Source organism: the organism of the source record quoted next, unplaced genomic scaffold, assembly GCF_019419815.1.
Source record: "Pyrus x bretschneideri cultivar Hongxiangsu unplaced genomic scaffold, Pyrus_bretschneideri_v1 Contig1, whole genome shotgun sequence".
In the NCBI taxonomy this organism is placed as follows: Eukaryota; Viridiplantae; Streptophyta; class Magnoliopsida; order Rosales; family Rosaceae; genus Pyrus; species Pyrus x bretschneideri.
The window spans coordinates 12,765,008-12,782,413 of NW_025999390.1; the positions used below are offsets into that span (position 1 = coordinate 12,765,008).

The 17,406-nt window shown below is 45.6% G+C and overlaps 1 protein-coding gene across 2 annotated transcripts; it reads right to left on the reverse strand.

The window, feature by feature from the left end:
- Window positions 1-508: 508 nt before the first annotated feature.
- On the reverse strand, window positions 509-6,592 carry LOC103943974 (K(+) efflux antiporter 4). 2 transcript variants are annotated; one of them, XM_009354358.3, is made up of 20 exons: window positions 5,955-6,579; window positions 5,694-5,737; window positions 5,112-5,170; window positions 4,920-4,992; window positions 4,664-4,725; window positions 4,504-4,579; window positions 4,311-4,385; window positions 4,164-4,235; window positions 3,985-4,068; window positions 3,759-3,827; window positions 3,297-3,374; window positions 3,094-3,182; window positions 2,622-2,718; window positions 2,486-2,539; window positions 2,124-2,219; window positions 1,682-1,870; window positions 1,508-1,585; window positions 1,325-1,369; window positions 1,140-1,229; window positions 509-1,017 (listed from the first exon to the last, which is right to left on the reverse strand). In XM_009354358.3, exons 1-20 carry the CDS (start codon window positions 6,184-6,186, stop codon window positions 937-939), a joined length of 1,743 nt encoding a protein of 580 aa, XP_009352633.2. In that variant the 5' UTR covers window positions 6,187-6,579; the 3' UTR covers window positions 509-936. The 2 variants fall into 2 exon arrangements, 1 of the variants encoding a protein (XP_009352633.2); XR_007259414.1 differs by lacking the exons at window positions 509-1,017; window positions 1,140-1,229 and having other exon boundaries at window positions 1,324-1,369; window positions 1,508-1,603; window positions 5,955-6,592.
- Between the last annotated feature and the right edge of the window lie 10,814 nt (window positions 6,593-17,406).

Genomic DNA, 17,406 nt, shown 5'->3' on the forward strand with positions numbered 1-17,406 from the left:
TGAAGAGATGCATTTCACATTTTAAGGCCTCACTTTCATGTTTCAACCTTGATATCAAAGATCTGACTTTAACCACCACCAGTAAATAAAAAAATAAAATGATATGTAACATTCACCACTAGATTTTATTTTTATTTCTTGGATTTTTAACTATCTCAACTAGATTGATTCCATTGTCATGACATCCTTAAGAGAACAAAGGTTGGAGAGATTCTGTATTGCAAACAAGACAGTCTTAATGACGTCGCTCATTTAATAGATGTTTGTCACGTGTTCAAAAAGTAAATCACTCATTCAACAAACGCTTGTCACGTGATGAATTAATGATGAAATAATATCTCTCCAGCCATTGTGTTCTCTTTTATGAATCAATAGAATTTGACTACCTAAAAAGAGAATCTCTCTCCAGCCCTAGTGTTGAGGAAAATACAAATCATATAGTTTTTATGCATTTTCCAATCAAATTTGCGAAAGAAAACACAACCCCAAGAACCCAAATTTAAGAGAGTGAAAGAAAAACTATGGTATTATTATAAACAAATCCATGATACATTTGAGTTAGGGAACATCACTGGTTCTAAACTAGGGAAGAAAAAATACAAGAAAAATGGAAAAACAAAACAAAAAAATAATCAACCTCGGAAAGAAGGGGGAGGGAATGATTTACATTACAAAATGGACACTACTTCACAACGAACAAAATTTTCTCGTGCGAACCATCCGGCGTGCTCTCATTTTCCCGGTCTCAATCGGTGATACGATTCACTCTTGCTTAATCATAAGATGCATGGAAAGTTTCAATTGAAGGGCTTTACAGTTTAGAAACATTTTCAGTCAGTCGACCTCGTTTGCACTCTTCATTACCTGTCCTCCAGAGTATAACAACCCCATCGGGTGAAGGCTGAAATGTGCATTTTCTGGTTCATTGTTCATGTGTCATAAATCATGAGATCCGTGGAGCATCATAGCAAAACGCTTAGCACTGTCTGAGCGAAAGCTATCTCCTTTAAATCCAATCTGGGAGGAGAAAACCATAATTCAAGATACACTTGCTCAAACAAGAATCATACAAAATTGTAAAGTGACACATATTTGCAGGGTGAAATTTATCGAGTATATATTCAAGCGCAGATGATTACCTCACTCGGGCTATCAAGGGAGAACCACCGCAGCAACACACCAAGATGGACAACAGCAGGAATTATCTTGAAAAGCAATGGCGTAGTGACCTGCACCATAAGATCACAAAAATAAATATTTCTTTGAACAGGCCATGCACTTCGAACTGAGACGCAAATAACATTTGAGGAGATGTCTCGCATACCAGACTGAGAGCTGTTGTGCCTAGAAGCAATAGATATAACTTACCCTGCAATAGTGATAAACCTTCAGTTCCCATTTCACTTTACACTAAGCTTTCAGTTAAATCCCTAGATTAGGCGGGGTATGTAAGAAAGTTAACATTTTTAAAATTTCTTAGAATGCAATTTACTGGTGAAGCACTAACCTCAACTAGATGAAGATTAGAAGCACGGCTTAGAAGAACGAAAGCAAATTCTCCAATTTGCGCAAGAGACATCCCGACCTACACATATAGGATAACCTAAGGCCCCCTCCGTCAACAAAATGTACAAAGTAAAAATGGAAATAAAGATGTGTTGACAGTTTGTTGAAATCTTACAAGAAGGGAAGTCTTGTTATTGTATCCAAATCCCTTGACCACGCAACCAACCACTACAGTTTTTACAATGATTACCAATATAACGGCTGCTAATAAAATATCAACATGATTCCAAAGGAAATGAACATGTATTAACATCCCAATGCTGGCGAGAAAAAGAGCAGCAAAGAAATTGCGAATGGGTTCAACCTGAAAGATAGGGAACCCCAAATAAGAGCAGAAACACACTTAAAATTAGAATATTGACAATTGATGATAACATTTGAACACTATGTACGAAACATGTTGAATGGATCACACATCCTGTTAAATTGTTTACTATGATAGTAGAAATCTTATGTAGGACATTTCCTAGAATCATCAATCATGAAGCATACAAGGGGATAACAATTTGTAAAGCCTGTATCAGCTACACGTACATAGAGAATAAAAAATATCTTACTTGCTCCAGCGTATGCTGACCAAGATCAGTTGTTGATATCATCACTCCAGCCGCAAAGGAACCCAGTTCAAGGCTTAAACCCAGCTTATCACTACACTGAAATGACAAAGAACAATGCACATTATATCCATCCTTCCAGGAAGTTATTAGATAGACGCATGTAAGCATGAAAGCATGTACTGTAGACCCCCAGGGGAAGACGTTTAGGGGTTAGGTATATCAACTAACAAAGTTGGTAACCCCAAACCCCTTACGTCCCCCCTCCCATTGTTGATGATAGTCTGTTTCTCTTACTGATGTATTAACTAGAATGAGTCCGTCCTATAAAACGGAAGATGTAAAAGATAGGAAATGAGACAAACCCAGGCAACTAGTAAGCAGAACGCCACTGATGCCAACTGATACAGTTCATTTGTCTGCAGATAAAAATTGTTCAGTAAAAACAATCTCTGAAATTAAAGCATCAGAGTGCATTAAAATGAAGATATATCAAAATACCTGAGAAGATAGGCTTATCATAAGCTTCAGGAACCATGGTACACAAGTACGTGCTAATATGGACAAGATGGCCAAAAACATAAGCAAAACCACCAGCCTGTGATAATGTAGTATTTAAAAAGAGAAACGAGGCAATAATAGAAACTCAAAGCAGGTAAAATCCAATTCATTTCAATATCACTAGAGAAATAGAGCAGTTAACAATCTCCCGTTCCAAAGACATTAACCATTCTGTTTCTAACTTTCCACAGCTGACTAATGGGAACTACAGAAGTGTATATAAATGACCTGCTCACAACCAGCCCATTCACTTGATTGTATTACTTAATTTAACAATCACATATGACTCCTTTTTGTGATAAGTAAATATTGCTAACACGGGCCAGCAACCAGCCTCTTAAGACTGGTTGCATCCGCTCTCCTTCTCCCCCTTCTTTATATTATAGGATGAATTTTCATAACAATTACTTACGATTTAGTCATGGATATTACTCCTTGAAGAATACCAGAAGTCCCACCCAGAACTGGAAGCAGAGCAAATAGCAAACCCACAGCACAGTCCTAGTAGGTCACATAAAGTGAAATCATAAGCCTTCCAATCATCGTTTTAAATGCTAAGTAGTGAAACTTAGCAGTGCTAGATTCTGCAATGTGAGAAATTATGATATCACATACCTGCAGTATAAGAGTGCCAACTACAACTTGACCATGAAGAGCACTGATACTATTTCTTTCCATCAAGAATTTCAAAACCTGCAGACCGAAAAAAAGATGAAATAATACAAAAACTAAGAGGTTGCTACAGGAAGACCAAGATTCAAGGATACAGAAAAACAATGAGATTGGACTAAAGAAGAGGTAGGCAAACTTGTTTTCCAGTATCACCACTTGAACTATCAAATATTCCATAAAATTGCACATAACGATTCATATAGAAGCAAAACAAATCAATTCTATGCATATTGTGCATACAATTGTGAAGAAATACGAATTTCAGATTAACATAAGCTGAAGAACCCACAACCCATTTGCAAGAATTAGAAAATTAAAAAGGTCATGAATCCATATATTTTTCCCCAAAAAAACACGTATGTAGGGGATGAGAGAATTTAGAGATATCAGGGAAAAGAGAGTCACCACTGCTGTCGAAGACATAGAAAGAAATGCACCAACAAATACCCCTTCTGAAGGCCTCCCACCGCATAACTAGAAATAGCGTGCAGCTGTCGTATTAGAATTCCATTGAAGACACAGATTTATGTGCAAAAAAAGAAAGTAGGAACAATCACAATATGGCGTCATTGGATAACAAGTCTAGATATAAATATGTAGCAAGAAATGTTCAAGTAAAATGTAAACATACCAAGGCTGTTATTCCACACAAGCACATAAATAGGAATATTTGCAGTAGACCTCCCAGAACAGCCACTATTCGAACAACCCGAAGCTGCAAACTTAAAAGGGATAGAATAGTATCATGGCCTAAATTAATAGACCAACAAAATCCAAAGGGATACTGCAACATTCAATTTACAAGCCTACCTTAGCAGCTGAGAACTCCAAACCCAACGCAAAAAGAAGAAAGATCACCCCAAACTGAGCCACAGTCTCAACCTGCATGCATTTCTTTTAATAAGGAAACAGAAGTAATGCATATGAAGATATCTTAAAGATCATACGTCAACATACTTGCACCATTTCACTGACAAAACTCAAGCCTCCAGGTCCAATAACAGATCCTGCTAGCAAGTATCCAGTAATAACCTGTCCATAACATAGTGAGTAGGCACTTTTTCGAGAATACATGGATCTTAAAGCAAAAGAGGTCTTCAAATAGAAACTTATTATAAAAGAATGCAAAGAGCTACGATAGAGGACAGACTGGTTGTCCAGCACAGGCAAATGCAATTCCACCACAAGTTGCAGAAACAATGACAACTACCAGGTCCGAAATCAATCTGAACATATGAAGAGGAAACATCAGCCAAAATTTTCAGTCACTCATAAATGAAAGGGTAATAATAATAAAAACTTTAGCTGACCTCAAGTCCAATTGCAGCACAGGGTATTTTGACTTGCGATTGGACATAATAAAGATATTGTCCTGATAAAAGAAATTTGAGCATACCAAAAGTATTAACTTCGACCGCAAGACAGTATATATATTTTCCAATGCAGGTTATGGACATCACAATAATGCACTTTTACACATTTTAAAAACATCACCTATCCACGTTACAATAGTATAAATGCAACGTGAACTAAACAAAATTTTCCAATGACGGGTGGCAGACATACCTTTCGATCTATTAATGTTGGCATATCTTCTTCTCCATTCTCATTATGGAAAACATCATGAAACTGAAATGACCTAAAATAAGGCTCACAAAGGTGTCAGCAAACTCACTTCACGTATTCCTATATCCAATTACAACTTCCACAAAGAAGTTAACATATTTGTTCTCCAATTCACAAGATAGAAGTACATACTTCTCCTCCTTGCTGTCATTCTTCTTGGACTTGACTCTAGCAACGGTTTCCAGAACTGCCTAATAGACAAAGAGTTACAGCTTTCAATCTTGGGCCAAGTTTATGCAAAAATCACTTATGCAAGACAATATTACAATATGAGAAATTTTGGTGTGATGAGACTATAAACATAGCATCCAGTGTAAACATTTCTTTAGTTGATCAATCTAAAGCATCTTCCTTTTTTGGTAATCTCGCTCTAAAGTTTGTCAAAGGTGTTAACTTTAATGCGATCATTACAAGATGGTTTTTAGCAATGCCGGTTTTCAACGTTCCTAAATCAGCACTAGGTGTACACTTGTCAAACGTGTTAACTTTAGAGCGATTATCATCAAATTACAATCCGATCTTCGCAATGCAGGTTTTTAGCATCCCAAAATCAGCTTCTAGGTGTACACTACTGATCAATTACATCAAATTACAACCTGGTTTCTAGAAATGCCGGTTTTAGGGCTAAGTTCTGCCCGCAAACTCCTATCATCTAACACCAAAACACACAACTTTAAAACCAAAAAATGTCAGAGCATACGAATGAGTGCCTACCTGCTGTTCGGCAACGCTATTATTGAAGCCGCCAGCATCCTCGGCTGCACAACAAGACACAACAATTTACACCATATTAACATCAACGTTGTCGTTAATTGCTCCAAAATTTCCATTCGAATTCAATTAAAAATTCCACATTTTTTCATAGTACCAAACAGACAGTATCTAATGCATGCAAAAACGAGGAATTGAAATTTGAAAGCCGTTTTTAAAAAATGGCCAAAACGAGGAATTGAAAAGCTCGGGATCTGAAAGAACCTTGATTTTGCTCGTTCTCTGGAAACTCCCGCTCCAGAGCCCGATCAATCATGTCGGCGAAGCTGTCCTCCTCGCCACCGCGCGACGAGTTATTCGACTCGGCATTGGTCTCCCCCTCGGCCACTGCCACCGAGTTCGACTGAGTCGACTCGGCGGACTCGGTGGGGACAGTAGCGAAAAAGCAGAGAAAAAGAACGGGCAGTGCGAGGGCTGTAGGAGATCGGAGCCTCATTGGAGAGGCAGCGGTGCGTGGTGCACTTAGAGTGACCCGGCGCAGGTTAGCAAATACGACCGTCGTATCCGATTCTCTGTGAGAGGGAAAAGGTTTCAGTCGAGTTTTTGGAAATGGAGGAGATGATGGTGAAAATACGAGACTGTCCTCCGAAGCAAAGTTGTGGGGGAATCTCCCCCAGGTGTAGGCTCTGTGTCGAGAGAGAGGAGAAGGTAATTAAACCCTACGCGCCGATGTACGCGCGTGATTGCACCTTCAGCGCACGTGGAAAATGGAAACGCAATCTACGTTTACATGTGCCAGTGGGGTAGTTAAACGGTGCTTTCCGCCCTCTGGGGAGGCGGCAACTGTGGGTAGGGGATTGGGTGCGGCGGCGGCGCATGAGGAGCAATGCAGCTCCCAACGGTCAATGAGGTAGAGTACGGCCTTGGCGCCGCGGCAGCGGGAAACTTTCTTATGTTTGCCCAAGGACAGAATTAAATGTTAAGCAAAGGTCAAGAATGATAAATGAGGAGGATGATTGGTCAATTAAGTGACAATTGATCCAAATTATAGATCCTTGAATAGATCTTGACCAAAAAAATGAAAATCCTTGTATAGATCTATTTGAAGGGGCTCCAGATTATAATCGTCTGTCATGTTTTAGTGACGTATTTTGAACTTACATTTTTTTTATTTACTACTTGAATTTTAAGTTACTCCAAACTTAATTAACCTTTTATATGTGTCAATTGCTCAAGAACCCTAACCCTCCTTTTATATTTTTTGTTGAACAATCGATATTATTTACATCAAGGAGGGAGGGGGTAAGCATAGCCTCACAATGGACTAACAATAATGTGACATCTCACTAACAATTGAAGAAGAATACCATTAGACCGTAGTAATAAGTGGCAAGAACCCTACCATTGAATCTGATAAATTCTTCGTAAAATTGAGGTTGATTCTGTCCATTCAAGTGATGAAATTTGAAAAAATGAGATATATAAATGGGCTCATTAGCGAATACGGATATTTGGGCCCAGCTGAGAACCCAATTTCTTATTTTGATACTTCTCTCTCCCAAATTTGAAGAAGTACAAACGACGTCGTTCTTATCTTCCTTAACTCGTAGGCTTGCGATTGTGGTGTTTTTTTTGGTGTTAATAGAACGAAAGAAGCTTATTTAGGAGGGTGTATTCAATTGAAAATTTGAGAGATTTTAACAGATTTATAAATTTATGGATTTTTATGGAGTTTAATTGAATTGTAGAGATTCCATGTAAAATTTTGGTTTAATTCCTTCAAAATTTCTTGGGGAGTGTTGACTACAAAAATTACAAAACCTACGTGGCGCGCAGGCCGAGTAACTAATGAGCTAACTACGTCCTTCGGTTGAATGCGGGGCGTGCCAACTCGTCGGCCGAGCTCGGCCGAGGAGTAAAATGTGATGTCGCGTTGGGTGCGCTATCGACTTCTGTATCTTGCGATTGCGACCGAGGAAGGAACGCTCTCGGTCTCTGGGTTCTATAGCCTGAAGACAAGGCTACTAATTCTACGGAGTTCACAGGTCGTCGGACCCTGATTCGGTCACTGTGATTATATTCGTAAGAGTATAAGCACGCCGAATCGAGACCAAACTATATGGGCACAGGTACTCGAATGTGATGTATGTCTTGATGGTAAACGTAGTTCGGCCGTCGGAATGCCGAACCCTGAAACTTACTTGCGAGTATCCAATCATAAACTCACTCGACGTCCAATACGCCGAGCAATGCAACTCGTAACACCCAACTATGCCGAAAAGGCTTAGTTAGATGACCTCCACCAACAAAGGTTCGAAAACCCTTCTCGGCCGAGACTTAGATAGATAATCGGTCGACCTCGACGCAGTGCTGTTTATCCAAACTAAAGGTGTTTCTCGGTCGGCTGATTTTGCGGCGGCAGTGCTGTTTATCCAAACTGAAGGTGCTCACCGGTTGCTTCCACAGTGCTGTTTATCCAAACTGAAGGTGTGTCGGCAGGAAAAGAAAAGGAAAAATCTCAAGGTGTTTGAGAGGTTTTGCGCTGGGCAATTGTATGCTGATTGTGAAGGGGCCCTCTCTATTGCGTAATTTCTTGTATTTATAGCACCTCGCTCCTTGATTCCCATTCTGATTTGGATTGGGAGTCCTTGTCCCATCTCACCTTTAACTCAAACAATCCTAGTCCTACTGGGATTCTGAATTCTCCTCCTTTTGAGGCTTTATCCCTTGCCGGTCGAGAATCCTGGTCGCATCAGGATTTCCTCGACCTTTCCTCATTTATCTGGACTACTTAAGATAGGATCTGGCCGACCCTGCCAGCTGGTCCGAGTTTCATTATTTGGCCCATAGCATGTGTTATTACCTTGGGCCGAGCACATCCTGCTGCTCGGCCCAATCATAATATTTTGGGCCCAAACATTGCCCCCTCGCTTCTGAGGTCGTCGACTGTTAACTCTTGGTCGAGCCTCGGCCTTGAAGAAGTGAAAACATTTATTGCTTTGTTGGACCTTACTTCATTAATGGCCATTATTCCTGCACATTTATGAGACATGATTGCACCTTCCTCGTTGCCCCCAACGCGTGGCCATGTGTCAATCTTCCGCCGCTCTTAAAAGCTTCAATCATGGGCCTCGAAACCGTGCACTAATTAAACCGTCTTATCCTTATTAATACATTGAACCTGTCGCCGCACGCCATCGTGCGTCCTGGATTTTCGACTCCTCGATCCCATTTTCGCAGGTTCCCAAAATATCCGAAATGATTGCAGGCTTTCCCGGTTAAATTTCCCCCCACTTTTGAACGAACACCTTTCGAATTCCAATGCCTTTCGAAATTCAGGCGTTTGATCTTCTATCTGAAAAGCCTATAAATACCCACCCTTTACTCTGTTCGTATCTTACGCTTTCAGAAATCCCAAAACTCTCAACTTTTACTCATCCTTGCTTGTTCAAACCAAACCCTCTAGTTTTCCTTTCTGCAATCTTTCCAGTTCTTCCAGACTACTCTAATGGCCTCCTTCATCGCGAAGCTTTCTGATGAAATCAATAAGTGCAAGGATTTCATCGATCGGAGCTCTATCAAGACGCTACGATTTGAAGAGGATATGGCCACCACCCACCAAATTCTGGGTCCCCTCTTCAGAGACGCAGTGCCGTCGTCTGTCACTGACCTGCTCAAGGAGCAGTGCCTGACACCCCTGCTGCAGGGGTTCGATTGGTCGAAGTGGGCCCTGGCGCGGCCTCAAGGAGCTTGGCCTTCGACCACCACGGCTTGGGCCGCCTGGGTGGATCGAATGAGATCTTTCTTTGGCGAGGAGTGGAAAGCCCTTAGTATCTATGATGCCATCCTGCTCTCGACCATGGAGATTACCATGGACAAGGAGCTGCTTATGGCGGCCTTGACTCTTTGGTGTTCGGCCACCAACACTATGATCCTTCCATTCGGCCCCCTCGGCCCAACGGTCCTTGATATTTCGGCAATCCTTGGGACTTCTTCATCCGGCCTCCCAATCGATGCCGCCCTTTCAGGACGCCCCTCCCTTCTCGATCTGAAGGCGCTTTTCGACGAGCGGGCCGTCGAAACGCTCCGCCGAGGTGATCGGGAGCCCTCGAGGGAAGAAGTTCACAAGCTTCACAAAAACTTCTTTAATTACAATACTCTCATCCTCCATTTCGCCGGCCGGGGCGAGGAGAGTCTCAGGAAGGGGGAACATGAAGCCTTCCTCTTCTACTGGTACAACAAATTTATTTGTTGTACCAGATCGAACAAATGCTTGGTCGAGAATATGCCAGTGGCCCAGGCTCTGGCTAGTGGTCACCCTCTGGCGCTCAGCCCGGCTATTCTCGCCAACCTTTTCCGTTGCTTGGCCGAGACGACCAGCAACAAAATTGACCCGCATCAGAATGAGCCCCTCTGGGTCTTCCAACTCTGGCTGCAGGTCTACTTCTCCACTCTTCGGCCTGAAGTCCCTGCCTTCCAACGCTCGGCCGCCCTCGGCCCCCAACTGGCCTCTCGACCGGCTCCTCCTCACCGGGCCGACGAGGTCTTTAGGCACTTTTTTGGCCTCGACGTCCTTTCGGACGACGAGTTTTTGGTGTGCCGGCACCAAGAGTACCCTGCCTCGATCAGGCTCCCGACGGCAGCTTGGGCCGAGACCGAGGATGCGGGCCTCCGTCAGTCCTGGGGGTCAATCGTACTGGTTCGCGACCTTCCCCTTGGTTGCGACGCCCGTCGAGCTGGCTGGGAGGTCTACCATCCCCACTTCGTCGCCCGGCAACTCGGCTACCTCCAAGGTTGCCCGGTTCCCTTGCTCACCTCCCGTTCCCTCTTGAGCCGGGGGCGTCTTTCTGGTTCTTCCGAAAGGGAATGCCGGTCGACGGAGCAAGAATTCCAGGATCGGTGCAAGAAATTCCGTCTTCGGCCAACCGTTCCGGAATCCTTGGGCACCGATACCTTTGGGGATTGGTGGGATGAGTATACCGGCGACTTCTTCGGTGCCTCGGTCGAAGACGTGGTGAGCAGAGTCTTTGGCGACCGGCCAGGGCTAGCGCCCTCGACCCAACCTAAGGAGTCGGCTCAAGGTATATTGCTGACTAATTACTTTGCTATTTCAAAAAAAACTTGCCCTTGTTTAACAATTATTTTGCCATTTCAGGGGGTCGTGCGCCGAGGAAGGTAGAGGTGGTCGCCGCGGTGGCGAAGGCGAAGAAGGTGCAGAAGCCCCTCGCCACCGAGCGGGCAGTTCCAGCCAAACGCCCCCACCGAGCGGCCGAGCCGGAGGTTGATGCCCTTCGCTCTTCTAAACGCGTCAAGAAATTGGCGAAGAAGGGCGACCGGGAAATCCATGTCGTCCCTAGTGACACCACAGGGACGGCTGCTCCTGCCGGCTCGCCTCCTTTGCCGAGTGCCCCGACTCCTCCGGCCGTCTCTCCTCCTGAGGCCACGGGAAAGTCGGCTGCCCCTGTCGAGGGACCTTCTTCTCCAACAGTCATCTTGGAGGTACAATTCTGCCTTTACCTTTTCCCTTTAGGTTTTTTGGTCGTAACACCGTTTTTTTTTCTTTTTTGTTCAGGATGTCGAGAGCGAAAGCGGGGAGATCCCCCTGGAACGCCGTCGCCGACCGGTTAGCTCTCCTCCCGTCCGTCCTCCTCCGGCAGTCGAGGCGGCCGCTCGACCGACTCCTCCGGCGGATCGCGGCAAGCGACCCAATGCCGAGCCTGAGGCTACGGCCGGGTCGCCGATCCACCCCCAGGATGAAGATCTCCCCATTCCTCCGCAGGAATTCACCTCGGCCTATGTAAGTCTTCTCTTTTTTGCATTAATTTTCCAATGACACGTGTTCTTAAAAGATTATTAAAATGTCAGGTGCCCGATCATTCATTTCACCGGCAATTTTATGCGCCGAGGGGTGTTGTTTATATTTCCTGGCCGCCGTCGTGGCCATCAAATATAGATAACCTCCATCGGCCGCGTGAATTGCGTAGCGGTCTAAGGCACTGGGCTCGGCCATTAAGTTCCCTGGGTTCGAGCAATGACCCAGAGGGCATGGCCGAAGTCTCCTCTCGGCAGGTCTAAAACAATCCCCTTTTCCTTTATGCACTATATCACGACGTCTGTCTTTTCTTCTCACTGATCTCCTTTTATGTGCAGCCGTCGTGGGAAGTGGAGCTTGACGCCCTTCTTCAGAGCACGACCGGTGAGGCCGGTTCTTCTGCTGCTCCGGCCGAATCGGCGGGAACTACGCCCGCCGAAGTCTTCGTGAAGCTGCACGAAGTCTTATCTCTGACTGCCTCCCAAGCTCTCCGGTGCAAAGGCCTCGACTCTGTTGGAGAGTGTCTCAATGACCTCGCCAGCGGTGGTCATCTGAGCCCGGAGGGTATCTCTTTTCTGACCGACCTCCTGGAGCGAACTCGGCAACACTTCTACATCTTCGAGCGAGCCCTTCAAGCCGAGGATGACTTGAAGGCTGCCAAGGTCGCGCAAGAGGCCGGCCGAGCAGAGATGGAGGCACTTAAAGCTAAGAAGGCGAAGCTGACGGAGTTTGATCGCCAGATTTTTGACCTCCAGCGTCAAATTTCTGACCTTCAACGGCAAAGGTCCGTTGCCGCTGCCGAGCTTGAGAAGGACTTCGAGGCTAGCAAGGCTCGGCTGACGGCCTTTGCTGCCGGTGCACGGCATGTCCAGCAGCTGCAGCTTAACAAGAAGACCAGGCAGGCCGAGATCATCCTGGGCGAGGCGAAGTGGCTGGAGCTAAAAGCTGCCCTTGAGACTTTTCTCCCCTCGACCCCTTAGCCGGTCTATCATTGTATTTGTATTTGTTCTTGTAATAATCTTTTTGATATTAATACAATGGTCGTTTTGCTATTGACACAATGGTCTCTCTTGCATTTCCCATGTAATCGGATAGTATTTCTTTAAAAACTTTCCATTAATCGGTAATTTGTGAACTGAACCCGTCCGATCCCTGAGATGATATGCCCCCTTGCCGAGGACTTTGTGAACGACGAATGGCCCTTCCCAATTTGGCGACCACTTCCCAAATCGTGGGTCTTTAATCCCAACAGGCAACACAGTTTGCCAAACCAATTCTCCTTCGCCGAACGTTTTTTGTCTCACACGCTGGTTATACGCTCGTTCGGCAATTTTCTTTTGCGCTGCCAATAAGTTACTTGCGTCGATCCGACTTTCTTCTAAATCTTCTAATTCTTGCCGCATCGCTTGACGATATTTAATACTGAATAACTCACTCTGCTCGATTACTCGTAACGAACTTATACTCAACTCGACCGGTAACATGGCGTCGTGTCCATAAGTTAACGCGTAAGGGGTGGTTCCAGTGGCCGACCGGGGTGAAGTTCGGTATGCCCATAACGCTTCATTTAACTTCAAGTGCCACAAACCAGGTTTCTCTTTTACCATTTTTTCAAGGATGCCGATCAACACTTTATTGCTTGCCTCGGCCTGCCCGTTTGCCTGTGGGTAGTACGGCGTAAATTGCTCGAGTCGGATGTTCAAACTTGCTGCGTATTCCTTAAACCTATCAGCCGTGAAGATAGTGCCATTATCAGTTATGATCGTTTCTGGCACGCCGAATCTGGTCACAATATTTTCCTTTACGAAATTGCATACCTCCTTGGCCGTTAATTCGGCGTATGACCTTGCCTCGACCCACTTAGTGAAATAGTCAGTTGCTACCATAATCCACGCGTGTTTCACTGCTCCCGATGATGGCGTGATTTTGCCAATCACGTCCATTGCCCAACCTCTGAACGGCCATGGTTTAGTGACCGAATGTAGCAATTCGGCCGGGGCTCTCTGTACGTGTCCATGAATTTGGCATGGTACGCATCTCCGTGCATATTCGATGCAATCCTTTAATATACTGGGCCAAAAGTAACCGTGTCGTCGGAGCAACCAACGCATCTTTCGTCCAGACTGGTGTGCTCCGCAAATTCCTTCATGTACCTCGGCCATTGCTTGGGCAGCCTCGTCTAGGCCGAGGCACAATAGCAGTAACCCATCCTCGCCCTTGCGATATAATTCATTTTGATACGACACGTAATTCGTGGCGAGGACCTTCGTTCTCCGGTCGTGTTTCCCGTTGGGATTATCGAGGTACCGTAACATCGTTTTTCTCCAATCATCTGGTTCTACCTCGACGGCATATATTTCTACGGGGTCTCCTCGTTCTAGTAGGGATGGGAGCGACATTACCCTGGTACGTATTACATGTGTGCGCTGGAGAGTCTGCCGATTGATCAAGGCCGGGTACGATTGCAGGCCTGTGGCTGCGATTCGGCCGAGCTTGCCCCCCATGAGTTGTGCTCCAGAGGCGATCTGGGCGAGTTCATCGGCATCGGTATTGTGGACTCGTGAAATGTGTTCAAACGTGATCCGTTCGAATGACTCGGCCAGGTATGTGGCGACCATGTGATAAGGCGCTAAAGTACAACTCATGCAACGAAAAATGCCGTTCAATTGGTTAATCACAAGTTCGGAATCACCGAGGACAAGAACGCGAGAGGCCCGTAGATCGTGTAAAACGTGTAGGCCGATAATGAGGGCTTCATATTCGGCCTGATTATTCGTGCAACTGAAATCCAACTTCAGAGAAAAATACCATCGGCAGTGGTTGGGCGACTGAATTGCAATGCCGACACCCGCCGAAGTCGAAGTGCTGGAGCCATCGAAATGCATGGTCCAATGGTTATCGCGTATGGTGATTAGACCGATGTCGACATCACCTCCTTCAAAACCGTATGGGGAGGGATGTTGGGCCAAGAAGTCGGCGAGAGCCTGCCCTTTGACGGCCTTTTGGGGTACGTACTGTAGGCTGAACTCGGATAAGGCGAGCGTCCATTTCCCGATTCGGCCTTTGACTATAGGTCGAGTGAGCATGTACCGAATTACGTCTGTTTGAGCAATGACCTGCGTAACTGATGGGAGCATGTCATGCCGAAGCTTAGATGCGGTGAAAAACAAAGCTAAGCAAAGTTTTTCGACGGGTGAATAATTGAGCTCTGGGGAATTCAGATTTCGGCTAAGATAAAAGACAGCTTGTTCACGTCCGACATTGTTGTCTTGCGCGAGGAGACACCCAATGGATTCGGCGGCTGCCGAAATGTACAATTTAAGGGGTTTGGTGCGACAAGGCGGAACCAGCACGGGTGGGGTTGAAAGGGCCACCTTGATTTGCGTGAATGCACTCTGATGTTCTTCGCGCCAAACAAATTTATTGGTATCTTTAAGTTTAAGGAGGGTGGAGAATGCCTTCATTTTACCTGCCGAATTGGCGATGAAACGGCAGAGGAAATTGATCTGCCCGAGTAACGACTGCAACTGTTTCTTTGTTGTGGGAGGTGGGGCGCTAATGATGGCGCGGGCTTTATTGGCGTCGACTTCGATGCCGCGATGGTGCAACAAAAACCCTAGGAAATTGCCGGCCGAAACACCGAAAGCACACTTGGCTGGGTTCATTTTGAGATTATTCTTGCGCATGCGAAGGAACGCTTGTCGCAGGTCATCCAGGTGTGTTTGGCGGCGTTTCGACTTTACCACCACATCGTCGATATAAACTTCGACGATGGTCCCAATTAAGTCGTGGAAGATCATATTCATGGCTCGTTGGTATGTGGCGCCGGCATTCTTGAGGCCGAATGGCATGACTACCCATTCGTACGTGCCGAGTGCCCCTGGGCAACGGAAAGCCGTTTTGTGGACGTCGGCTTCGGCGATGAAAATCTGGTTGTATCCCGCATGACCGTCCATAAAAGATAGTAGTTCATGATTAGCTGCGGCATCAATGAGCAAATCTGAGATTGGCATTGTATATTCGTCCTTGGGAGTAGCCAGATTTAGGTTACGGAAATCGATGCAAATGCGAAGGGCACCGTTTTTCTTCAACACGGGGACGATATTGGCCAACCATTCGACGTACCGAGCGGTCCTAATAAATCCGGCCTTAAGAAGCCGAACCAATTCTTCCTTAATGCCGAGTTGTACCTCGGTCGAAAATCGGCGAGGAGGTTGCCAAAAAGGTTTACAGCCATCTTTGATGCGTAACTCATGTTCGACCAAGTCTCGATCGAGGCCTGGCATTTCATGGTAACTCCATGCGAAGCAATCTTTAAACTCCCGGAGTAACTTATGGAGTTCGACCTTCGTGGCTGGTGGGAGTAACGCGCTTATAAACAGTATGCGAGGATCATCGGCCGTGCCGACGTTAACTTCTTCTAATGGGTCCTTGACTTGAGGCCGATGGTCCTCGAGTTCGGCTGGTGCAGCTCGAACTTTATCAAAAGTCAAAACAGGGCCGTCATCTGCTTCGGCCAAAAATTCAATTAAATTTATGCCGGAATGTGGTTGTTTGGTAATGGCGTACCAATGGGCCAGCAGACGTTCCATTGTTGACGAAACTGCGGCCTGGCGCTGTTCTTGCTTGGTGTGCTCAATCATCGGCATTGGTGATTAAATCTGCTAAGCCAAGTCTCGCCGAATCCTGTTGGACAGTCTCGGCGCCGACCTCAATCACTTTCTGCACTGAAATTCGCGTCGGCCGCCCATCCTCGTTAAGGCCTTGGAGGGTGATGTAGCCGACGTGATCGTCATAATAGCGAGCCTGAATCATGTTGGTCTCAAATGGTTGATTATCGGCTGGATGGACGGTGATCGATTTGCCGTCCCAAAAGATGAGAACTTGGTATAGTGATGAAGGAATGCAACTGGTTTGGTGGATCCAGTCTCGGCCGAGTAATGCATTATAGTCGGTCTTGGAATCAATTATGAAGAATGCCGTCATGTGTTGCCGACCGGCAATGCTAACTTCCAATGGTAGCACTCCTTTGGTCTGCGACTTGTCACCAACGAAGCTGCTCATAGTGATCCCTGACGGAATGAGTTCATTATCAGAACGGCGTAAAGCCTTCATGACAGATATTGGCATAATGTTGACTGTAGCTCCACAGTCGACAAACACTTTGGAAATAGGGAATCCTTCGATGTGAGCCGTGACGTACAACGGCTTCAGGTGTTGGAGATTAACCGAAGGGGAGCGAGGAAATAGCTCGGCCAAAGCTGCCTTAAGATTGTCCGTGCTTCGGGTTTCTCTGTCGTCGTCGTTTGCAACGAAATCGACTTGTGTTGCTTCTTCGGCGACTACATCTCCGTCCAAGAAATTTGATTGGTGGGTCCTGGGTTGAAATTCAGCTGGTAACACGTGGACCATACTGATTTCCATTTGTTCGAGAATCGAATGACCCATTGGATCGTGGTCGTCGTCTTCTGCCGAACTAGCCACAGTATCGGCCAGCGGATCATCCTCAATCAAGCTTTTGAGTTCCTCGGTAAGGGCCGGTATCCGAGACGTATTAACCAAATCGAGTGTGGGTGGGCTATTTTCCTCGACCATGTGGACTGTTGAATACTTAGGTTGGTCCTTCGTTATACGGGCTCGTTCCTCATAGGCAATACGGGCGTTCCTCGTGTCCAGATATGCATCCAAACGTGCTATCCGTTTTTCCTCGTCGGCCGTGAGGCCGAAGAGTGATACAGCCGAAAAAACTTCGAAATGATAGCGCAAATGCTGAAGGTCATCGAGCGAAAAAGGTAATTCGGAGGTGTCGATATCTGTATAGGGATCGACTTCAAAACCAAGTACCCGAGCCTCCCGTATATGTTGGAATCTTGCTTTAATTGCTGGGTCAGAAGTTTTCTGAAT